The sequence below is a fragment of the Zootoca vivipara genome, chromosome 8 (assembly GCF_965207765.1).
Source record: "Zootoca vivipara chromosome 8, rZooViv2.hap1.1, whole genome shotgun sequence".
NCBI lineage: Eukaryota > Metazoa > Chordata > Lepidosauria > Squamata > Lacertidae > Zootoca > Zootoca vivipara.
Window position 1 is genome coordinate 44,398,812 of NC_142591.1, and position 26,440 is coordinate 44,425,251.

General features: G+C 41.0%; 1 protein-coding gene across 12 annotated transcripts in view; it reads right to left on the reverse strand.

The window, feature by feature from the left end:
• The window catches only part of ZNF521 (zinc finger protein 521), a 290,508-nt gene that overhangs the window by 241,261 nt on the left and 22,807 nt on the right, over positions 1-26,440 (reverse strand). For 9 of the 12 annotated variants that reach the window (XM_035125723.3, XM_035125714.2, XM_088675420.1 and 6 more), the window contains 2 exons: positions 20,366-20,422; positions 11,946-12,125 (listed from right to left, as the gene is read on the reverse strand). Coding sequence is in view for 8 of the 12 variants with exons in the window: in XM_035125714.2 (XP_034981605.1) it covers positions 11,946-12,125; positions 20,366-20,422 (237 nt within the window). In the remaining 4 variants the exon portion in view is untranslated. Of the gene's footprint in view, positions 1-11,945; positions 12,126-20,365; positions 20,423-26,440 lie in introns of those variants that run through there. The other 3 variants (XM_035125718.2, XM_035125719.3, XM_035125716.2) reach the window with 2 other exon arrangements.

Consider the following 26,440-nt stretch of genomic DNA (forward strand, 5'->3'; position numbering starts at 1 on the left):
GCGAAATCACAGACTATATTGTTCAACCCTTGTGAGTTTACAAAAACCTGCAACAGTTTCTGTGCATGCAAAAACCACAGTGACATACATTTGAACAATACGCTTCTAAATCACAACTCATGGATACGGCAAAGAGAAATTTCTGTATATATGTTTTATACATATAGGAATGCTATACATGCTTTGAACACAGAAGATCCAAGATTCAATGCCTGCCATTGTCAAGTAGGACTGTCTTGGCGACCCACAACAAATCAATGGAGGCAATACTGAGCTAAATGGACCAATGCTGTAACTCAATATAAGACAGCTTCATGTGCTCCTGTGGGTGTTGGCCAGCCAAGTCAGAAGGCCACCATCCCAGCATTTGTATCAGACCTGCCAATCTCAGGAGACAGTGCAAGGCCCACTGCTTGCCTGAGACCTGTGTGCACACTGCACTTCAGAGACAAGAGGCAATTTTCAAGACTGGGGATGAAATCCTAAGCAAACTTACCTGGGAGTAAGCCCCATCAAAAAGTTATATTTACTTCTGAATAGAACATGCATAGGATTGATCTATGAATAACTTCCATGTGAATACCTGCAACTGGAAGAAGTTGAATGTAACGCTGCCAAAGGGATGAGAATGGGTTTATCTTTCATAAAAGACTCATCAAACTATAGTTTGAAAAGGGTAGATATTTTTAAAACTGTTTCTAAGAAGGTTCAATTCATTTGACTTAAAAAGTTTTTCTACATAAGATAAGAATTCAAATGCTGTGACTACCAGGGCTTTGTTGAGGGCAAGGATGATAATATACAGCTTAATCAACACAAAGATGAAGGTCAAAGACTAACATTGTTATGTCTGCAATACATTTTAAAATCAAAATTCAAAGAGTAAATGTTTTGACAGTCTGGAATTTTTGAGGACGAAGGTTGAAATTAATCAGAGGCTCAGAATACTTTGAGAATTTCATATATTTTAGGATTTGTGGCAATGGCTGTGTGCTTTTTCAGGTTTCAGAGAATGTGTATTAAGCAGTAGTTGTGCCGTGATTTATTAAAGTGCACTTCAGACACATAAGCTGAACTTTGCTTTCATCAAGAGAAAGTAAATAATCAGAATCTGCTGTTCCCACTTTTCCTTTTGTTAACTTTTACATCTGGTAAAGGGGCTTGCATTGTGTTTGAAAAACCTGACCCTTCCTGTGCCTTCTCCACGGGAGACACCCAACCCTCCTCCAGTCATTAAACTGGACTTCCCGCTGGAATGAAGCAGTAAAAACAAATGAGACACACCATTTCCATTCACAGTTAGAAAAGCAGTGAAAGAGCAGGCATTTCTCTGATACATTATTTAGCTTGCTCCCCTCCCCCTGTGCAAAAAAAAGTGCATGAATCACCATTTTCCTGAATTTGACACCTTGTCAGTCTGCTCTGTTATTTTATACATGGGTGTCCTCGCTGTGTATTTCAAACTTCAGGAATTAAGAATGTATCCATAAAAATACTTTTAGTAGGCGTTGAGCGGCTGAATCAAACGTGGACAGAAAAGTCAAGGGAAACTTTCCCTCTACTTTTTATTTCAGTGAGCTCCCCATGAATTGTTTTATATGCAGATACAGATTCACAGTGGTGAAATATTGGCAGTGAGCTTGAGAATGCCATTGATCATACTGTTCTGGTAACAAATGAGATTTCAGCAACTGTTTTATCATTTGCATCATCTTATGTGAAAATGTTTTAACGCTATGAAGCAAATATCAAGGGGGGGGACAAATTATGAGGGATAGTTTCACTGTTGTTTCATGGGGGGGGGAGCACAAATCATTTGCTAAAAGATCTGTAACCAACGTTCTCATCTCTCAGTTCACAAATACATGCACAAGCTTTTGTTTCTGCTATCTTGTTCTGTCATCCCAACACCATCCCAGAAATTGCTGGGAAGGATACAGTACAACCATAGCTGCCAAGTTATCCCTTATTTTAAGGGATTTTCCCTTATGCTGAATAGGCTTCCTCACGAGAAAAGGGAAAACTTGGCAGCTATGAGTACAACATAAGCAGCTAAGATATATCCTTAGTATAACACGTGAGCATTGCAGTTCCAAACATGCCTACTACCATCAATCTGTAAAAGAATACTCCTGTCCCCATACATTCTTTGGGCTCACTGCACAATGCACTGAGGAAACACAATGCCTTTAAACTTCAAGGAGTTCCCACTGCAATGTGGAGAAAGAGAGATTCAGAGATTATGGAATAATCATCTCCAAATCGATCAATTTTCCCCTGAAGGTAAAACTGAAAGAAATAAAAAGTTGAACAGTTCCAGCTACACTGCTTGAAGTTTAAAGGAAAAGTACCCCCAGGGCACATTGTGGAATGATCCCTATCTCCTTCTCCTGGTGCTTATTAACAGGTCAGAGATCTCCACTACATTTACACCATTCCCAGGTGATCTCCCCTACCAAGGATGGTGACCTTTCAGCCCAAAGAAAGAATTAAGAACATGAAGTTCTACTTCTTTAACAAAGTTTTCTTCTGTCATCAGCCATTTTGGAATCGGAGGACAGATTTGTCAAAAAAATAAAATCTCTGCAGCCTCTTAGTCATGCTGATGAAGATGCTGCACAAAATATATACCAACTGTACTTCTAACAGAATTTGTTTAAAAAAACTCATATAAGACACATCGAGATAAAGTTAATACAATATATTAAATATACCTAATTGGTATATGAAGCCACACATGCATCACCCATTCATCCACTGGTAATCTTGCTAAATAGCCATCTTGGAATTTAGTGCAAAAGTTCATTAAGGTGCAGGAGATGGACGAACATAATGCATGCACAGCAGGGCCAAATTCTGTTTAAGCAACTATTATGTAAAAAAGCAACAGTGTGGTGGCGGTAGCTTTAATTCTACCAAGTTTACTCCAGTGACTGCACCCTGACCTCAATTCTGCACCCCTATTTGAAAGCTTGTGTGTTTGCCGCAATTTCTGAATTTGGCAACAACCCTAGAACAGGAGCCCCAGGATTTCTGCAAGTCTCTGCCAATGCACTGTTAGTGGTGCCATGACTGCGGAACAGCTCTTCCCTCACTTGCAGCTCACTGGCAGCAACAGCACAATTTTTCTTCCCAGCTACCCTGGGAAGCAACAGGGAAACACAAGAGGCTCAGGGAGAACTTGCTGCTAAGTCACATAGGAACATATTGCATTTTCTAATTGTACTATCATGCTTTGATATACATGGTAAAGCAGGCTTGGGAACCTTGGCTGTCCAGATGTTTTGGAACTACAACTCCTATGATCCCTGACCACTGGCCCTGTTAGCTAGGGATCATGGGAGTTGTAGTTCCAAAACATCTGGAGAGCCAAGGTTGCCTATGCCTGCGGTAAAGTGTGATTGTGGCAAACATGCACCTGCAAAAAGGTGAATCATCTAAGCAAACTTGTCAGGGAGCCACAGCTGGCTGCAGTTTCCTTTGCACACTCATGTTTGCCTGAATACAATGTGCAAAATGGCCCTAATCTCAGAATGGTGTACACATTAATTAATACTGATTATTAACAGAATACTAAATCCTATCCCTTCCTTCAGACTCCAATGCAACCCTATGAAATAACTGCTCTGACTTTCCCTCTAATGCATTTCTGTTAATGTACAATAAAATAAGGCACAATGTACAATAAAACATAGCTGCCAAGTTTTCGCTTTTCTCGCGAGGAAGCCTATTCAGCATAAGGGAAAATCCCTGTAAAAAAGGGATAACTTGGCAGCTATGACAATAAAAGCAAAACTCCCCACCATCACTTGGACACAATTTCTGTCTCTTGAAATAAAATGTGAAGTCACAAATCTGGTTAAACTAACACTGAGCTAGAATGACAACCCACCAAAAATCTTCTTAATACTTACATTGTTCAACAAGTTCCATAAATGGCATCATGATCACCAGTTTTACAGCACTTAACATGCAATTGTTCTGCCATTTATCTTCTCTTACCTATTGACCCTAACACCCCACAAGATAAGCCACTTTTTCCCTTTTACTTCCCCTCCCCCTTTTCCTAATCTGAAAAAGGGAAATGCTGTGTGTGTAAAGTTAGTGTTATTGCTATGGCTTTCTTCTACCTTTTTTATTGTACATGTGTTTGTTGTTGTCTGCTCTGACACACCTTGGTGGGAAAGCATGATATAAATCCTGAAAACTAGGGTTGCCATATTTCAAACAGTGTAAAGTTGTTGAGCTTTTTAGTTTTGCCCAAAGTTGTTGAGATTTTGGGGCAAAATTGCTTTTTTAAAAAAATGTCATTTTGAGCTATTTTTATGGGAAAACAGCAAAAACGGCACTGCTGCCATACGTCCGGATTTTCCCAGGCACTTGCCCAATTTCTGTCCAGGCACTGCTGCCGACGTATCAATCTGGATGTATCAATCTGGTTTTTCAGTAGCACGGGATAAACTTGAAATCTGATAGAGGGTGTAGACCAGGCATTCCCAAACTTCGGCCCTCCAGATGTTTTGGACTACAATTCCCATCTTCCCTGACCACTGGTCCTGTTAATTAGGGATCATGGGAGTTGTAGGCCAAAACATATGGAGGTCCGCAGTTTGGGGGTGCCTGGTGTAGACACTGAGGGTGTATCCAATGAAGCAACTGTGCGAGAGGAATGGTGTCTGCCCAAGCAGTGGAACTCCTTCTCTCTCTCCTCCCTCGGAACCTTGTCTGCCCTGCACCCCCAAAATCTGCATTTTGCCCCAACCTTCCAGAACAGATCTGGGGGGGGGGGGGAGAGCAGGGGGCACACAAGCTGAAGGGTGGAAGTTACATGAGAGGAAGTTCTTCCTCTCTGGCAATGACTCCATTAGATTCAACTCTTGCTCTGATTTTTCTTTTCAAAAGTTTCCAAATGCCTATCACTGTGAGAGTGCACTTTTAATCTTGTAGCCAGTGACTAAAAAGGAACAAGAACAGGCGGCTTTAGCGCCCTACACAAGCTCTTGTCTACCAGAAGTAAAACAATATCACATCATTTATAAAGCTTGCCGGATTCAATTTTTCTTGGCACATAATTTGGATTACCTTGGCAGAGAATTGCATGTTTTATTCCATTGTGTGCAGTGTACTAATGCCCTTTTCTCAAACTGCTCTATAAAGACAACAAAAGGAAAATAATCAATTAAGAGAGGACTTTCCTGTGAAGTCAATATTATCGTGAGATAAACTTTTCAATCAAGCCTTCATCAATCTATACTGAATGGTCATGTGCAAGTCTAGGGGCAGTGACTGGTGGGCTGACCAATAGATCAAGGCGGATAAAAATCTATTAAAAATTGTATATGCTATGTTTTTCTTCAAGAATAACCTGATTAATATTAAATAATCTGAACACAGGATTCTTAGCTGTACAATGAATCTCTAAACTGAATCAATGTCTTCTACCAGACACACTGAATTAAATGAGACTATTCTATGCAAACGAAGAACCAATTTCACCACATCTTAAATACATTTACAGATATTAATTTTACACTATTGCTTAGGAAATAAATGAAAACCCAAATAAATAAGTTTAAATTGGCCTTTTCTTTCTTGCTGAATTAAATGACTGATTTAAAATCACATTGATTTAAATTATCTCACCATATATATAATACATGAGTTGGGTGCATAGATGGAATTCCTTTAATTTTTTTGTGCATATCAAGAACATTGAAGGAAATTTGAACCTAGAGTAGCAAGAATAAAAGAACATTATACAGGTGTACATCAGATTCACATACAGAAATGGAGTGGAATTACTTCCATTGGCTCACCCCTCCTGTATGCATTCAGAACATCATCAGGAAATTGTAAGAACAGTACACGATATATAGGACCTTGGAGAGTTCCTGGACCCGCGGACAGAGCATTGTGAGCATTCAGCTTGTATGCACATAAGCTCAGTGCTAATGTTTCACTGAATGTATGTTGATGAAGACTGTCACTACAGTGTTCATTCAGTGTATACAAATCTTATGTGCCTACAAGGCTAGAGGTTCTAAATTATCTTCCTTTGATTTCAGAAGATCATTTTTCTGGGGCTATATTGATAAATATATGAAAATGATATTAAGTTAAAACTAAAACAGCTAACACAGAAAAATGTTTGATAAATTCTATCTAGAAGTAGAGAAGAGCATAGAGGTCTGACCTGATCTACTCTCTATAATGTAAATGTGTTTTATTCTTAATCCATGTGAGTTGGTTTTGTGTTTCTGGTACACAACCATTCACTCTCCCCAAATATGTCTGCATATATATATATATATATATATATATATATATATATATAATTGTCAGCATTTTAATTAGAAGTGCTTGTAACTTTTATATTGGGGGGGGGTTCCTGCGGCCCAATGCTAACCCCAGATGTATTTTATGCAAATATAAAACAAAAATGAGCAAAACTTGCTTCCCTAGCAGTCATAATCCAAAATCTTACAGGACTGTGCTCTATGGGAGCAGAGGCTGCTTTATTATCTCTGGCACTGGGGAATATTTTGAGCTCTCAGTATACACTAGAGCCACTGGAAGGAGCCTTCATGTTTGAATTAGGGTTTCAGCCACAAGCCACTGAAACCCACAGGAATACAGCGCAACCTTACACAAGTTTAGCCAGAAGCAAGGCGCACTGAGTTCAATGTGATGTACTCCCAGGTAAGTCTGCACAGAACTGTTACCTTAAATCAGGCACTGGAACCTGAATTGTGGCCTTCGTTTACAAACCTTAAACCTCAACTCCAATTTGATCTGACTGGAAACCATGACAGGTGCTTAATTACCACTGTAGCTCAGTGGTAGAGCAACTGGGGTACTGTATAGGGATTTTCGGGGGGAGTTACTGTTACAGTGGTGCCTCGCTAGACGAATTCAATTCGTTCCACGGGTCTTTTCTTATAACGAAAAATTCGTCTAGCGAATCCCATAGGAATGCCTTGAATTTTTTTATTTATTTTTTGCCCATAGGAACGCATTAATTGTATTTCAATGCATTCCTATGGGAAACCGCGATTCGCTAGACGAATTTTTCATAAAACGAATTCGTCTAGCGAGGCAACCTCCGCTCGAAAATTCCTTTCGTTAAGCGGAAATTTCGTTAAGCAGGGCATTTGTTAAGCGAGGCACCACTGTATCGATATAATTTTTTTAATCTTTAATTTTATTATTTATGCGGAAATAGTTCGGTTTGGTGGCGTCTTCATTCTGAACACCGAGATCTAGCTCAGGGGACCTTCTGGCGGTTTCCTCACTGTGAGAAGTGAGGTTACAGGGAACCAGGCAGAGGGCCTTCTAGGTAGTGGTGCCCGCCCTGTGGAACACCCTCCCACTAGATGTCAAGGAAATAAATAACTATCTGACTTTTAGAAGACATCTGAAGGCAACCCTGTATGGGGAATATTTTAATATTTGACATTTTATTATGTTTTTTATGTGTGCTGGAAGCCACTCAGAGAGGCTGGGGCAACCCAGCCAGTTGGGCGGGGTATAAATAATAAAATTAGTATTATTGATAATCATTATTAACTATGAAAAGGAAGCATGAAAATGAAATGATCACAATGATTATGTTTTGCATGCAGAATGCCTCAAGTTCAATCCCTGGCGTTTTCTGGTAGGGTTGTGAGGGACCCTGGAGAGCTGCTACGAGTCAATGAAGACAATAGTGAGCTAGATGGGCTCAGTTTAAGGCAGCTTCCCATGTTCCTATAATTGACAGAATTTCAGTCTGGATCCCACAATGTTCAGGAGAAGCAGTGGCATAAGGCTATACTCTACCACTGAAAACAAATTCATAGATAGCATGTGCTTCCCCCACCCCACTTTCACCCCTATTCTCCCCCCTTTGCACATGACAAAAGGCCTCTCAGGCTCTCAAGTTTCCATCGCCATTTACAGTATAATGTGAAGAAAGCTCTCTTACGCATCCGAAACCCATGTGCACACAACACATGGCTAGGGACACATAGGCAAGTCAAATTAGCTTTTGCATTCTGAACTAGAATAAAGTTATTAGGTTAGGGCTACTTAGACATTACTGACCATTCCACACCTTGGGAAAGATCAGTAATAGGCCACAGACTCATAGGTTTCCACTACCCTCACTGCTAAGAAAAATAGAGATGGAAAGAAAAGATACCATCTTTATTTGAATATAGGATTGCTCCTCAGCCTCTATGAAAGAGGATTTGATTTTGCCGAGTCGCAGAAGTACGATCCCAGGAAGAAAAGTTGCACCAGAATATGATCTGAATTAGAACTTAACTGTGTCTGCAAAACAGGATCCTAAATCTATAATAAAGTTCCTTAAAAAAAGCTTTTTCAGAAGTTTGCTATCTCTCCAAGCATCATAAAAATCAATACTTGCTAAAAGCAGCAACTATCTTTGGGCTCAGTAATACTTCATCAGTTTATATTTAGGTTACTGGGTCATATTTTCTTGACATTATTGTGCTTAACGTACACAAAACATGGTGCCGAAACTTCCAATAACTCAAAACTAAACTAAATATGATAGGAATGAAAACATAGGTTTAGCAGCCTAATTTACGGCACTATTCTGTGCACGTTTATTGGAAAGTAAGTCCTATTACACTCGTGGGGAATTATATATAGGATTGCAGCCTCAAGTACACAATTTCAGCATCTGGGGCTGAAGCATGTTTTCTTCACTTGTTCTTTCATATACGGCCTGGTTCACACAACACAGCAAGGCTCCTTCCTGGTCTTTTTTACTCCAGTGCTGTGCTAAGCCAAGATTTTAGCCATACCATCCAAACCCCATTGAGGGGTAAAAAGGACTAGGGAGGAGAAAAGCAGCTGTGAGCAACTCTCCAGGGGTCTGGACATCTGTGTGGTTCCAATAAACCATAGTTTGGCTTACCAACTGGGGGCGTGTCTCTTCTTTTGCCCATTGCTAATTAGAAAAATGAAACAACTAGAAAACTGTATAAGGGCATTATTTCATACCATGTGCAGGACAAAAACCGTTTGCTATTCATTTTTTTCTAATATATCCCACCCTCTGAAACCAACACATAAAATATTTTTGACTGATCCTGCAGACAGCATTAAAAACAAGCACACTCATGAGATACTTTCAAGAAATTGTATAATCCTTGTTTCAAGCACAGGACACTGTACTTAATCTTAGATTATTTCAGGTGTGGTGGGGCCTGAGGAACAATCTTGGTCCTTCGATGCAGAGAGAAGTTTTCAATTTTTTCCAAACCCTCTGTTTTATTTTGAATAGTTTTGATTTCTACCAGTCAACAATTTCTACAGCAACACTGAGACACCAGGCTTTTTAGGGGATTCAGTGCCTTTCTTTGAAAAACATTTCTTTTTAAATGTACTCAAGTGGCAGAGCCATTTTAACCCTCATTTAGCATGGCAAGTTCTGCCCTCCAGCATGACCTGGGGTGAAGTGGATCAGGAGCAGTGCTCCAGGAATTTCTCCTTTCGCTTCAGTTCCCTAGTTGCGCGATATTCAGTTCATGCTGCTTGCAGTCACTCAACTCAACACCCAGCTCCGGGTGAGATATGTCAGGGGATTACAAAGGGTCCGTCAAGGAAAAATGGAGGCAGCAATTTTTTTTATTTTTGTTTCTTCTTTTTGGTAGAAAAGGAGAAAGTTTACCAAACACAAATGGCCAAATTTGGGTGTGGGTGTGGGTGGGTGTGTTGGAATCCACCCACCGACACCAACAGCTTGCCAGACATAAATAAGAATTGCTTAAAGGAAAGCATGACAAGTACATAAAAGGGCTGGAGTGAAACAGAAGGATTGATTTACCCAAACTTTGGTTAGAAGAATATTTCAAAAGACCAAGAACAAAAAGCAATACAGAAGGCAATACAGAGAAAATATATACTGCAATTGTCTGCAGCTTCAGATATAGGGCAGTGCAGGCAGTTCCCCGCACAGGATGCCAAGCTAAGGGGGCGCCAAACTGAAAAGATACACAATCAGGGCCGTCTTAGCCATAGGCGCTAGGGGTGTGGGGCACCTGGGCGCCGGGCTCTCAGGGGCGCCAGGCCAAGAGTCCGATGCCCAAGAGTTGAGTCCGGGGAAGAGCCTGCCTGTTGGTCGGGAGTGCTGTGGTGGGCTCTTCTGTTTCGGGTGGCTGTGTGCCACGAGTTCGGGGGCAACCAAGCCAGCGAGACGCTGAGGCGGCCAGCCGGCTCTGCCCTCCTGCATGCCTGGGACTTGGCAACCTTGGGGGGGTGCCGGGCAGATCTTTGCACCCTGCCGCCTCATATGCTTAAGACAGCCCTGTACACAATTGAGAAGATCCATTTGGGGATGCCAAATTTTGGCCTCACACAGTGTGCCATATTAAGAGAGATTTTTACAGAGAGGTATTTCAACACGTTTTCCCCTTAAATATGTTTGTTCTCTTTTTCTCTATTCACCATGAATTAGTTTCAATACCAGATTATACATATGAACATACAAGGCTACCTTATGAATGTAACCATTCCCAGACAGCTTCATCTACTCTGACTGAAGGCAGCTCTCTGAGTAAGGATTCTCTCCAGGGTCTTTCCCCAGCCTTGTTATCAGAGACTGCTTTTTAACTGTGTGTACTTTGGACCTTCTGCATTCAAAGCATGCATTCTGCTGCTGAGCTACAGCCTGCTTTATGCACACAAGTATGGAATCTTGTGTGGCTGCTTTGGCTAAAGAGCTAGAGATGCCAGTAAGTGCACACGCATAATGCTGCGAAATGCTTATCTGCTTCCCTTAATTGCAAAAGCACCCATCTCATACATTTTTCTCTGCAGTAATAGCTAACTGCTGACCGTGATGAGTCCTGTGATCTGAACTCAGAAGGTTTAGGTCAATCTGAATTACATTCACGAGTAAATGAAGAAACCATGGAGAATTGTGTAAAAATGTGTTTATTTTTAGATATAGTCCTATTATGGTAGGTAAAGGAGAATTTGCTTGCTTTGACCAAGGGACTGTTGCCAGTGCTGCACCACATATTTCTTCGCTGCTGAAAAAATTACTTTGATTTCAAAAAACATGAATGTCTAATATCATTTTGTTTTCTGGAGCTGCCCCGACCTGCATTCCTTTGAGTTGGAGTCTCTGGGTTGGGCTTCAAGGATATAGGATGCTTTGGTTTCCCCCTACATAATTCCTCATGATTCTGAGGCCAAAAGATTTTTCAAGAAAGTTTCTCAACCAAAATGCTTCCTGTGGTTTACCACATGGGGTTATATGAGGTGGGTCTTCTCATCACCCAGCATCCAAGGCCATATTCTGTTTAGTGAATCGCATTAGAAATTTATTTGGTTCTCTCAGTCCCAATCGCTGCTAAGGAAACCCACTGAGAAAATGCCTCTTTCTTTAGGGTCCAGACATCGCTCTAGACCACAGACCCCAAAGTAAAACACCAACCAGCATCTTTGTCAATTGTGGACAGAAGTAGTTTTATGAAGCTACTGTGACCAGCACACTACGGTTACTGGTGTGATGTTTCACTGCATCCGCTGCAAATTCTACTCAGCGATCGCCACACATCAGTTCTGGAAAGAGCAACTGGAGCCCTGAGTCTAAGTTTTCAAGGACCAGGTTGTATACAAGTCATTTTTTCTTACATCAAATTGCATAAGAGAGGCTTGGAGAGGCAAGTAAGAAAAATCACTTATAAGGAAATCTGTAGTGGTGTTTAATGGGCTGCCAGAATGATCCATGCTTCCTTAGAACCTGAATGGAACCCATTCACTGAAGAACAATGGAATCGTTTCAGAAATGTGAACAAAATTACCTGAGCATCTTTAGCAGTAAAATAACAAGGAAGGGGGGGGGGGAATAAGAGAGCGGTTCTGAAGATGGGACCTGAAATCAGAAACAGAACAGTGGAATGAGACACAAAGTGATAAGTATTGTTTACCTGTCAGTTGACATTGATTAATCTTGTGCTCTGTGATATCACTCAGTGACTCAAACACCTGGAGGCAGCTGTCACAGCTGTGCACAGCTTCTTCCTCTAACTCCTCCCCTTCTTCCGGCCTTTTCTTACAATCTATCAACTCTCCATCTTCTGTCTTGTCTTCTAGTTTACAGTTCAGATCTGAAAGAAAATCAAGACTATGACCCCAGGGCTTTAAGAGATCCTTTAAAAAGAAGAAGAATCAGATTAGGTTTGCTGTTGTTGTTTAGGTTATTTAACAAGCGGGGGGGGGCGGACATTTTTGCTCAAGCCTGCAGAACAAGAAAATAATACTAGCTTTTACAGCCACATCCATCCTCTCTTTTCTCAATAGTTTTTCTTCCCAAATAGTTACTCCCCCCCCCCCCCGGGCAAAAGCAGCACTTCCATTCGTCACAGTTAATTTTGTCAAGTTTAATATAACTATTGGGGGCTTTTCATCACTTGAATAATTTAAAAGAATAAATCCCTTCTACAATTCACCACTATATAATGAAAAGAAAGACAAAAATGCACCAGTGAGTGAATTCAAGAGATTTTGTTTTAACTTTCAAAAAATGATAAAAGCTATCCAAGTGTTGTGAGAATGAAACTGTCTCATTTCACTAACCAGCCAAATGATTGGATTATTTTATTTTATTGCCAACTAAAAATAAAAACATATGCCTTGAAATCAGAAGTCCTAAAATTATTTAAACTGTCTGCTAATTAACGAAAGCTGTATTAACCTGCAGAGGATCACTAACCCAAGAGACCCCGTTTCCATCATTATAAATCATAACTGGTGTAGTGAGGATCAAACTGATAATCTAGTTCCAGGATAGTAATGATGAGCCCAATAATAGGTTTCTGTAACACACAAATCCCTTGCAGAAAGTGAAATCTAATAATCATCCAACACAACTTCAGCTTTGTATACAACTAGCTCAAAAGGGACAAGCAAGTTTAAGACTTTTAAAATATCATAATTTAAGAGAGTTTCTTGTGAACTGTCAGAGGATTACCCATGCCAAAAAGGCCTTCAGATACTAGGGGCTGTATCTTTCCATCCACCTTCCTCCAAAAGTAGAAAGCCATGATCAAGGATGCATATATATAGTCCCCTGGGCATATAATAAATCTGATAAATTTCCTCCTGCCCACAGGAAAACAAACACCTGACTGGAGCAAAGAGACCTGAGCCAGGAGGTTGAGAAGAGGGTAGTGGAGGTGCAGAACCTAAAACTGGCTCGGGTGGAAGCCCTGCATCCATTGCAACTCAACATTTGTTCAGATGCCGCAGCATTTTCTCCTACAGAAGTTAGCATAGCAATAAACCTCAGTTCAGTCTGATGGCAGGAGACATCAAGAAAGCTTCCCCTCTAGAGACCATCATTTTCCCACTAAGCTGTATGGGGAAAGAAAAAGGGTTTGCCAGCACAGGAAGGCAGGAACACTTCAACATCTTCTGACTAGCGCCTGGGCAGTTGCGAAAGAGTGCTCTCCTCAACAGTTTGCCTGATAAGAGCTGGCCGGCTGCAAGAATTAACTGATTGATCAAGCTCCATTAAGTACTATGGAAGAGAAGAGACGCCCCTCCCGCAATTGCGGGTGGCCCTCTTTACCCTTAAAACTCAATGAAGCAAATGTGGTGTTCATACCTGGAGTTATGTAATGATGGAAAAATCAAAGAAACCAAACTGGCAAAAATGATTGTGCATGTGTAAACACTGTGTCTGAAAATTGGTATATGTTTAGTCCGCATGTGTGAATGAGGCGTAGAAGTTATTGTGTTTTGTATAAAGACATGTTTCAAGTTCTGGGTTGCATATGTGAATGGCATGCAAAAGTATGGTCCTTTGTGTTCTTTGGTATGGTGGTAAATTTGGCAAGCATTATGTTTACATGAATATGTTGTCTACTAACAAGCAGCTTCTACATGTTAAACGCATATGGAAAGCTCCCTTTAAAATTTCTTTGGAAAGCGCTTGTGGTAATTAAGGCTGCCATAGTACATGGGAAAGCAACTCAGTTACTAAAAGGTACTCACATTCCACCTGTAGTAAGGCACAATCCACCGTGCGCCATTATCTAGTCAAATATTGACTACATATACACACTTTAGGAAACTGTGATTGACAGTGAGTCCCCATGGTATAATGATACATGCAGTATACACATAATTAAAATATGAGTATGACTCTCATAAGAAACAGTCCTGGTATAGAAGTAGTATACTGGCATGTACCAGTGTCAGAGGCTGTTGTTGCGACTACTCTGGAGTAACGACACTCCACATTCTTGTCTTTAGACAGTTTTATTTAGTGCAGTCTATTTACAGTGAAATGGGGATGCAGAAACATGTCTGCTTAGTCCGAGCCAGAACCCGGGAATGGCGCACCCCTCGTCTTCTTCCAGCATAAGAGTCTCGGGACGCCAAACCTTCTTCCCCGCCTTCTCCTGCGTAATTCCGGAACCGGAGGGAAAGGGGGCCTGCACTCCATGTTTTCCTTCTCCCCCTTTCCCCCTCTCTTTCTTCCTCCCTCATGTGTAGCAGGGGCAATTCTGTGTTGCCGGAGCCCTGGAGCCCTGCAACCCTCTTCCTCCTTCCTCACTGGACCCCTCCCCCTCCCCGCTGGCATTGCTGCTATTGGAGGAGCTGCTCTTGATGATGGGAGGGGGATCTCTGTATTCCCTTCCCCTTGCAACCAGCTAATTTCCATATTGTTTAATTTGGATTTTACATTGCCCCAGAACAACACATGCTGAATGAAGAGAAAAGCCCCTTTAAACTCCCTTTAACACACTGCTTGGATCCCAAACTTACTTGTAAGTACATTCCCAACCTTTACATCTACCTTAGCCTAGCAGTTAAAAATACCGCTAGGTTATAAGCAGCTGAGGAAAAGAAATAATTGTCTTAACTGTTGCAAACTGACCCCGACATCATTAAACACTTGTTGGAAGGCAGCATGTGCACAATGCATACTATTAGATGTTCAGCTCAAGCTCCCAGTTTCATCTCATAAAACTGACAGCACTCGGGGAAATGTGGGCACTGGGTCTGAATTTTAACACGACTATTTAAATGCTGCACATAAAGTTTACAGACCTGTTTGTTTTAAAATAAGGGTAGAGTCTGACTCTGCTTTAAGTAGCATGCTAGAGGGGAGAAAGAGATGCAACAATGCTCAGCACTTATTATTCATGAATGCTGCCCCTTAACAAGAATCCAATAGAATAACAGACACATGCGCAGTCGCGCACACAGAGCTTAGGATACAAAACGTGAAAAACTGCTTATGACAATGCATTTTACAAAAATAGAACCGACTATTAATGCTAGAATTATTATTTTTCCAAATTACATAATGGGAGTCACTGTGGAGGAGAGGGAAGACTTGCTTCCATTTATGCATTCACAGATACAAACCTACTGGGACGGGAGTCAGGCAACGTAGTCCCTTCTGCTGCAACTTCAGAATGCATGCTCTAGCAAAATGCTATGGTAGTTTTTAGGTCAACTCTTAAGGGGGGAAACCTGCGAGACCTGGGTTCGGTCACAGCCTCTGTGTAATGAGTTGTGGCAGCCTCTGCCTCTCTTGATGCATATATTTCCACCACTGTCTCTCCCCCCCCCATTAATACCTCTCCATTTAAAATAAAGCCACGGATACTTGGAAGCTGCAGAATGGTTTTAGAGATGGCAGGAAGAACCATCGTCTACAATACATAAGGCAACACACAATTATTACGGCTGGGTTTTGATGAAGCATTGGCTCAGTGGCTACCATCACTATTGGTTGGCTCCACCAATATATTCCGAGCCTTTCACGCTAGTTAATGACTTTCCATAGTTGTATCTTCTGGGAACACTGCTCATTCAACATCTCACTATGGACGTACAGAAAACAGCCACATGCTTCCATTCCCAACACCCGGTAACCATAAACCGGTAAACTAAAAAACAAAAGAGTTCCACAATGCAAATTTTCTGCCAAGTATCCAATATCTAAATCCATGGTTGCACACTCATCAGATGGGCAGCAAACAAGAGAGAAAAAGCATAAACCTCAACCCCTGATTTTCTCTCAGGCCCATCAGTATGATGGACTGGTGTATAGCCATCACCAGCTGAGGTTTAACAGCATCTCACATGTGGCAGGTGTCATCTAATGTTATCAACATTTATTTTATTTTATTTTCCGCAGAGCTTGCCTTACCACACTTTCTCTACATACCGTCAAATATCCTCATGACTCCAAATCAGAAGTCCTACCAAAGAAATTTTTTCTTTGATAACTGCAGAACTAGACATGAATTCTGTAGCTCACAGATGCATTTCAGATATCTGTGATATTAGAAATCCCCCCCTATCAAACATATAATTGACATGGGAAAATATATGCACTGGGCCCACCTTTTCCAACAAGGGAAGGGGTGGGAGAGTTTTACAAGTACACAATCTCTGGAATGCTGTTCTTGCTTGAGTCTGGATACAGAGGAAAAATTCGACTGCTGGGTTTCAGATATTACTTAGACACACACACACACATGTCACCATCTCCTTATGTATATGGGATGTATCCAACTAAGTTTCACTGAGCGTAGACACAATGAAATTAATGGACTTAAGTTAGTCATGTTCATTCATTTCAATGGGTCAGCTCTAAACAGGATTAGCACTGGATACAACTCATGGTATGGGCATAGCTGCCAAGTTATCCCTTTTTTACAGGGATTTTCCCTTATGCTGAATAGGCTTCCTCGCGAGAAAAGCGAAAACTTGGCAGCTATGGGTATGGGTGGACAATCCGCTCATAGAAGCCTACAGCTGTGTGTGGATTGCCCATCACTGAATTGGATCTCCAGCATGAACTGTTGGAAGTTCAGGGTCTCAAACCACAATACACTAGTAAAGCTCAATACGTCAGCAAGTCTGTATATCACTGTCCCATCTGCAAGATCCCTTTATAAGATTACCTAATGCAAAGGGGGGGGGAGAGATTTGGCTCTGCAATGAATTCTAACCATTAATATAGTACATAAATGAACTGCTGTTTTCTGTTCCTGATTATGTTAAATGTTATTTATAAATGGTATTTTCCCCATTACTTTCGTGTCCTGGCAGGTGGCTTTCTCCTTCTCTTCCTTCTCCTCATAAGGGATGTTATTGCTGTAACTTGGTCTTATAAAACTACAACTTTGGAGGAAAATGAAAAACTGAAAAGGCTTAAAAGAGTTAGCAGCAATAAACCCATGGACTTCAATTAATTTCCAGTAAGAGATTGGTTTAAGGCCAACAAGCAGAAATTCTATTCTGTCCATGTAAAAATTAGGTTTCACCACATTTACTTTTTATAACCTATATAAAAGTCAAGTTTTAAAAAAGTAATGAATATCTAAAAGCCATCTCAGCAGACTGGCAAAGACAATCTGTATGCCTGAAACTCATCTTGAATATTTCTCTCCACGCAACAAGGATCCATAGCTGATCAAGAGCTTAAAATGTCAAGCTACGAGGAAGAAAGCCCAGTTTCCAGTCCATTTGACTGTGTTTTAATGGACCTCCTTCCAAGCCACTTCTGCATGGAAAAGTGCTGGCAAAAGAAAGGAAAACTAAGAGATCATGTGGTTATAATTATGACCAGGAAAGGAATATTTCTGCAGTTCAGCGGTGAAGTAAAACTCTGTCGCTGTCTGCTCCCAATAGTGTCCATCGCAAAACAACTGCCTCATTAAATCTCTGCAGTAAGATTAATATGCCGTAGCTGCACTACATTTATAACTTGGTACTCCATAAAAAGCACATTTAATGGAAGGAGCCAGAGCTTTGATACAAAGATTTACTAGAAAAACTTCTAGCAGCACGTATGGGGCTTCTTACACCGCTTTTGTGTGAAACAGCTGAATATTTTCTGTATCTGCTTGAAGGCTGAAAGTGTTGCAGCATACAAGGCACCCAAAAGCCATAACAACAAACAAATCAATAATCAATAAATACATTGGTAAATGCTTTTCAAAACTCCACGCACCTCGCATGGTGTGAGCCCATGGGTGCTTTATTAAACAACATTCCAACATGAGTGACATTTTAGAAAAAGACTATGGCTTATGTTGTGCATAATTGGAAGAATCTCTAGAAATGAAGTTATTAGACTAGCCTCAAATTTCAAGAGTAACCTTACCCACTTTTCTTCAGGGTATTCTCACACCCTGCCATGGTTTGCTTTAACCACGCTATAGTTTTTATCAGTTTTCAGCCTGTTTTTTATATTCTGTTGGGAGCTGCACCAGAGTGGCTGGGGAAACCTAGCCAGGTGGCTGGGGTATACAGTAAATAATAAATTATTATTATCAGTGCTAACCATGGTTTCTTTACTGGTTTAAAATATCACAGTACTGCTGTTCAATTAAAAGTGTCCTTGACTTTTTCCAATAGGTTATAAAATTGACCAAATGCTCCTGTAGCCACGGTTTGCAAACTCACTTTAAACACTGACTATGAGAGCAACTCTGGTTCGTGCCAATGTAGATATAATACTATCATAACTATCTCCTAACTGTGTTAATTAATTCATTAATTCAAAAGATGCAGAACAGTATGTCTGCCCAAGATGCCCAATTGCTGCGGATGCTTCAAATTGTTACAATTGTTTTATTCCACTTTTAAAATAGTAAAGGTGTATAATAATTAAAAACAGAGGGTTGTTTTGGTCAGGGAAAAACACAACATCTGAGATCTTCAGAGGGGCGGAGATGTGATCTGTATGGAGTATTTTGAAATGCACTGAAATACCTGGCTGAGCTTTGCTTTTCCAGAAATAAATCCTTAAGTGCCCCTGCAGATGAGCCAGTGTAATGTCACAAGTTAAGACATTACGCAAGCATGTCAATCAGCTACATATCCGTGCGATCATCCAAGATTTAATGACAAACACCATTAAAAACTGACAAAGCAACAGAACAGGTCTAACATTTCGGGAAAACGTGTTCATTTCCTCGCAACATATTTTCCAAACGCAGCCCACTAAAACATTAACAGGATTTCATTTCTCCAAAGTAGTTAGAGACATTTCCAGAAAAAACTAGAAGAAAATTCCATATATAGTTCCATATTTTGTCACAAGCAATCTGTTCTATGAGGGTCTCAAAGAAGGAAAATGTACCAGTAGTATATACAAGAGTCCAAAGAGTTAGACAGCACAAATACCAACAAAGAGATGAATCCACTTTACTAGAGATGAAAAATGTACTAATAATCAGTTTACCGCATATAATAAGCTTACATTACTATTAATCACCTTATAAAGGAATCCTTCAAACTAAAAGCTATACATTAGCTGCGATTGGGGGGGGGGTACTTTTTAAGTCTAAGTAAAACACGATCAATGAAAGCAGAATTTCCCCTTAGGATTTTCTTGAGAACCTCATCTAAAGATCCATAAGCAAGTATCAATAGAGCATAGAGCATGATCATTTTGTTGAGCAAAAGCTATTTAATTATTACTTCACAGAATAAGTAGTCAAATATACCAAAAGACTGAATCATTCTTTAAACTGTAAAAACCAAGTATTTTTTTTTCAAACCAGAAGCAAAAAAAAATAAAATAAAAAGGGAACCACTGCAACCAACAACATGCTATTAACCCCCTGATAGCTGTTCATTATAATGAACAGGTCAGATTTCCAAACTAAAATCTTGCTGGTTGAACTAAGGATTTAGCTACAAAACTCCCAGTGACTTAAATGTAGGGATCAGTGGCTGCTAAGAAATTCAACGGATTAAGATTTTAACTATACACTCGTTTATGAAAGCAACTAGCCTGTAGAGATACTGGCCACAATCCAGAAGTGTACATGCGTCAGATCGGCATGCACAAGCTAATTCCCATTTCAGTCCCTTCCTTCTGCCAAACTCCCACACCGTTTTCAAACTTCCGGAAGTTTTTTTAAAGTGACTTGACAGATCTGCTGAGTGGGTGGGGAAGACATTGTGAGGGAAACCGGGCTACTGGAATATAAATGGGCCGAAAAAATGGATTTGAGCTGAGGTCTGGTTCACAGCATAACTGTGTTTCATATGTAAAGTTTCTTTCAAAGAGCTGGTTTTTAGCTGGGAGTTAGTGTGGATTCCTTCTTACAAATAAGGCATCGTGGATATTAAAGGGTCCATATTTCCGGAAGATGGTCATTCATCCATCAAACTGAAGCCCTCTTGGTTGAGGGAAAGAGAGAGATCTTGGGAAGCTAGGAGGCCATTGGGGAACAGAGAGAAATGGAAGGACGGGCTTTTTCTTCCTTCCAAATACTTGAGCTGGAGTTCAATCAGGTAAGAGTGGACTAAATATCTCTCACACTGTTCCAAGACAAGCAAAATAAATGTAGGAATTCAGCATTACCTGTCTGCACAGCTGACTGTCCCACACCTCCCTGGTCCTCCGATTCATTTTCTTCTACTGTCAAAGAAAGGTAAAAAACAAACAAACAAAACGAAAAATGATCCATTAGGTAAGTGCCTTATTTGTATTCCAAACACATATCGCTACCTTCCATTCTTAAGGCCATCAATGTCCCCACTCCATGATAAAGAGAAATTCTGCCTAACAAAAGATCTATTTGAAAAGGAGCCAGGCTTTAAACTGAATCTCAATGAATCTATTTGTCCATTGGCTAAGTGGCTTAATGGGACAACTCAAAAAATGTTGTGCATCAGAAGCCAAATAAATCCTCACAGAAGGGAATCTTGTATTTGACTGTGTTCTTACTTGAAAGCTCCACCAACCGTAGTAGCCCCTGTAAGCATCAAGGGCAAGAGCATCTGGAATTTCACTACCACTTAAAAAATACCAAAAATAAAATAAAATCTATCAGAAGCCTAAGATCTAGGTAGGACTTTGAAGACGAAAGTTAATCTATCGAGTATATTCATCACAACTGGGGAACTGTCGCTGCAGCAACCCTTGCCATTTTGACTGGGCTATGGTCAGTTGCAGTGTAGCTATTCCTGTAATTTACATTTGGCTGTAGCAACAGTGTCAGGCACTGGAGCAATTTGTAAGGGATGTGACTCAAGATAAAGGAGAATTGCTACTCTTTTTTAAAAAGACTCTTCCATCAAGCTCCAGGGATCCAACTCTAAATGGACAGCACGAAGAGAACAGTCCTCTTCTCCCATTGCAAAGAGGTGACGATTTAAGGAGTGGGGACTTAAAATATTATCAAGCTTCTACTGAGGAGCAGTCTTAAAGTATTGGCAAAAAATATAAACGCTTGCTTAGTTAGATATTTAAGTCTCACAGGCTGGATGTGATACTAGTAGGTATTTAATAAGACAAGGATTCCATAGAGGCATTATACATTAAGCGGTATTATTCCCTGGTACAACTTTTATGCTGCACTGTGATTTTAGCTACTCTATGGAAACAACCATTAAAAGAGAAATTGGGGGGTGGAGTGGGATCTAATGGTAACAGAAGGATGTTGAGCAGAATGGGGAAACTCATACCTGAGGGTTAGAGATGGCCCTCCATACCTCTCTTTCTAGCCCTTGGGAATCTTTTCCCAGGCCATGTCCCACTCCACCCGCTGCTCTGTAAATTCATTCTTTATGTACTGCCTCACTGGAATATGGGCTTGAACTGCAAAAACACCTCCTGCTTGCATGGATGCTGTGTGTGGAAAGATGGAAAAGAATGCAGATTGTTTGGGGGTGGAGTCTCCCCATAGCAAGTGAGTAGTGCAGGCACGGTCAATCTCTGTGTTAGCCATTTCCTGTTACCCAAGCTTTCTGAAAGGGCTGGGCAGTCTAGCAAACCATTCAAAACTTCCCGGATCTCTTTGCCCATCCAAGAGATCTGGAGGAGCGCAGAAAAGGCGGGTGACGGGTTCCACTATGGTGGATTAAACTGTCTAGATTCCAGATCAAGAGAAAAGGAACAGCCTGTGACATTCAGAACCTAGAGGGGTTCTCTTCAACTTAGGGGTCCCTTACCAGAGATGCAGGTGAGGGAAACCTCCCCCTGAGCCTAGGTTGCTTCAAACTGGGATGACGCACAGAAGCCTTCCTTGCCCTGGGAGTTCCTCCCTTCACGCTGCACAAAATTAGACTCAAGCAGTGGGAAGCTCTAATAAGAGCATTCAAAAAATAAATGCTGTGTTTGTCAAGAACAGTGGTGACATTTTTGGCATGCTTGGAGCAGTCCCACTTAGAAGAGAATTTAGCCCATTTTATTCCAACAGAGTAAATATTCAGAAGTTCAGCAGGATCCAAAATTCACTTTGCTTCTACTTCTCTCCCACTGGTGGCTCCTGGGCACAACTAATTACTTATTTTAACTCTTTCTTGATCCACACTGTGATGATGAAACAGGGACAACAGTTGTTGCTGTTCTGCAAAATGTTTTGTAGTAGCTACCGGGCCAAATGTGTGGAAGCTGTTGGGTTTTTGGCCAGTAGGCACTGTGAGGCTCAACTCAGACATACTGACAGACCATGGTTTACTGTTATGAGAGTGAGGAGCTATGAGCCCAGTGCTTCTGCACATTTGCCTCCCCATCACTTCTTTGAGCACAAGGGAAGGGAATTTAAAGTTTTCAGTCATCACAATTTGTAACAAAGCAGTTTCCTATTTCACCCAAGAATGGTTTTGAATGGAATGAAAAACTATGGGCTGTTACAAACTATGGCTGAAAACTTCAAATTTGTCTACCTGAGGGGCAAGCAATGTGGTTTCATGTATTACTGGGCATATTCCTGGCCACTGGCCCTGCTGGCCAAAGACGTAGTCCGGCTGCATCTGGAGGGTGCAATGTTGGAATAATTTAAGGCATGAATGAGGGCAAAGGAGAAGCAGGAGAATATGAGGCTCACACTTGGTCATTCTGTTAAAGGCATAATTTGTGGTTACCTCCAAATCAGACGTAAGAGTTAGTATATTACTAGTGAGAGGGCATTTCTCAGGGTGTCATTCTCCTTTTTGTCAAAGGTTCTGTTCTTTATGGTTTTCTAAAATAAATGAACAAAGCAAACTTTTGTTTATATTCTACAAGGAATTGTAGATTCAAACTATACTGCACACTGCACAGCAGAGTAACATAAGTTGGTTGAATCTCACTCATTATAATGTCAAAGACTTGAGCGATATTATCTCTAATTTAGGTAAATATTTTTAAATACTTCAATGCTTTTCTGATTTCTATTGTTTGCAACAAATATAAGGTTCAACATATAAGGTGAATGGGAAATCTCTCATATTAAGTAGATACAAAGTTTGGCCAAGATGTCTGTTCGGACATTATCCTACGTCAGGGGTAGGCAACCTCAGGCCTGTGGGCCGGATGCGGCCCAATTGCTGCCTCAATCCGGCCCACAGACGGTCCGGGAATCAGCATGTTTTTACATGAGTAGAATGTGTGCTTTTATTTAAAATGCATCTCTGGGTTATTTGTGGGGCATAGGAATTTCTCCCCCAAAAAATATAGTCCGGCCCACCACATGGTCTGAGGGACGGTGGACCGGCCCACGGCTGAAAAAGGTTGCTGACCCCTGATCATTTTGAAAAAGCCCCCCAAAAGATAATGCCACAAAGTTTGAAATAAAACCTCTTCAAAAGGCCCAAACTGCAAAAAATGAGCTTAGCAGTTAGCTTGACAATGCCACAATTTTTTAATAATAGCTGTTGTGGTTTTTGCATCCTGCCTGCGGTGACGGATGTGGGTTAGGTAGCAATTGTTAAGATCTTGTTAACCTTTGTCCGTACTTCCAAATTTGGCTGTTGGAAAGTTACTGAAGCTAACCCTCAGGAACAGAGCACCAAGCATTGCCAAAAAAATAAAAAAATGGCTAGCTGCTACAGGTATGTTGTGCTGACTTCATCCTTGTGTTTATATGCTTCAGTGCATCTTCCTAAAATGGTTATGCCCTCCTCAAAATGAGTAACAATTAAGCCAGCTAGAAGAACTGATTCCTAAAGATAGATCAAGGGAAAATGTGGGGGCAACATGAGCCAACAGCAGAACTCTAAGTTTCAAAGGCAACAACACCAACACCTCTGTTATTCATTGTTCCCTTTTGAACTTAGAACTGCACAGCGCACCTGGTTAGAAAGGCACTCACACTGTATTGCATGCATACACAGATACAGAAAAATGGTATGAGAGGGACTACTGTTCTTCTATTACTGTTTGTTTGTTTGTTTGTTTGTGTGTCCTTCAGGAAACACATTTAAAAAACTGTTAAGTGTGGACTATAATCAGTTTTCTCAGTTCCCTCGGTAAACAAACAAACAATGCAATACACTTAATACTTGGCTGCACTGGAGTTAACAGTTAACAGCCGCCTTGAACAACTTTGGAGATAAAGGACACAATTTTGCTAAATAAACAGAGAGAGAGAGAGAGAGAGAGAGAGAGAGAGAGAGAGAGAGAGAGAGAGAGAGAGAGAGAGAGAGAGAGGGTGCCCCAATGAAATCCAAATACTGCCAGCTCACTGGCCAACACTGCTAAACAATGAAACAGAATGTCTATAAGTAATTCAGTCCACAACAGTCAACTAATCACTAGCACCTGCTAATCAACCACACCAAAGGCTGCAGAGTGATAGGCCTTCATCCATCATACCATAATGCCATAAGTCTGCCTGAAGCCAAAAAATGGCTTTAGAATTCCAATGTGTTTCACTGCACACAAGATGGGAGTCAGCTGCGTGCTAAATAATTCCCCCCACTTTCCATCCAAAACAAAAGAATTGCAGTTTGCTCTTTTCTTTGCCTTGGATATTAACACAGGAAGAATTCTGTCCAGTTTTCTGAAGGTCTTACAGCAAAGGTTTATAATCTGCAAGAATATACAATGCACTGTGATCTTAAGAGGTGTTACCAGTAGAGCATCTTTCATATGTTGGCATGGGGTTAGTGGGGAGACACATGCCCTGGGTCAGGTGTCACAGTTGTTGTTTTTCTACTTTTGAGTAGTCACTTCATCGCATGGCACACTTTTTTGTGAATGGAGCAAGCACATGCCCTGCTGCTCTGCCACTTCGCTCATTAAGACCATCACAAAGTTAGTGGCCTTTGTAAAAGGAATTTCATGCTCACTGTTTAAAACTGGTTGCTGTTGTTTCAATTTCTCATGCCTTATCTTACGAGATTAATCATATAAAAGCATTTCAGCACTAAGCAAATGATAAATAAGTAAAGCAGAATTAGTCCTATCAAAACACAAAACACACTGCATCATCCTTAAGGTAAGTTTCCTTTAGCAGTGTTTCTTCAATCTCAATAAAAAAAAAAGAAGTTTGCAAAATGTTATTGTGATAGTACTGCTACTGCCACCACTACTCAATGTTGGCTTAGTGCTGAAATGTAGATGGTATCCTACAGGGCACAGAAGAGGCAATTATCTCTTCCAAAACACACGGAACAAGGTTGGGGGGGGGGGGGAAGGAAGGGAAGTAGGTAGTTTGGGGATTAATGAAACAGAAGCAACTAAAGGCATACCGCACCAGACGTGCTTTGGGGAAGACAAAGGCAGAGAAAGTAATCGCAATGGAACAGGGTTGTAGGGAGAAGCCAACACCGTTCCTTGATTCTCTTTTGCAATACTACAGGCACCGTCAATGCACAGACCAGAGTTCTGATGCCTGTACACACATAGCACGAAGGGGAGAAGAGCTTCAAACGTCAGGAACGCATGGTAGACATGTGCCAGGGAGCCATGTTTCAGATGCCCCCTTCCCTTCTCTTTCTGCGTAGAGGAGCAAAGCACAACTGCCACTCAGAATGTGAATGAGTTCTTCTGTCGTGATCAGATATGCTTTTTTTATCACTCCTGATACCTGTAAAGTGCAGTAGCCCCACTGTCCATATCTGAACTGTAGCAGGTGAGAATGAGAAGGCCAATAATACACCTGAAGCAGATTGCCACAGCCCAGGAACAGTGTTGGCCCAGGATTCTTCAGCACCCAGTAGCGCCTGCTTTGAGGAGGGTGCACCTCTCTCTCTCACTCTCTGTTTCAGCCCTAAAGCAATAGTTTGGCAGACTGAAAAGGGCCTCTGTGGAGCATGCTATAAAGGGCCCCTCAGGGAGCATGCTATGAAAATGTGATGGCCTCTAAAACATGAGCAGGAATTTGATAAAGCCCAGGGAACAAAATTCATTATTCCTCCTTCATTTTATAACGACATATACTGCAATTCACTAGGCTGCCTCTTAAATGAAAGCCAGCCTTGTTCTGCATTAGGAAAGTAGTGGCCAATGGCAAAAATGTGCATTAGAGATTTAATAAGGGAAGTAATGGGTGAATGTGAAGTTGTACAAACACAAGAATGTGAATTTACTCTTTACAATAAATGCTAGAGAACAAAGGCTGTGATTTATTGTATTTATACTATTAAAGGTAAAGGGGCTCCTGACCATCGGGTTCAGTCGTGTCCGACTCTGGGGTTGCGGCGCTCACCTCGTTCTATAGGCCGAGGG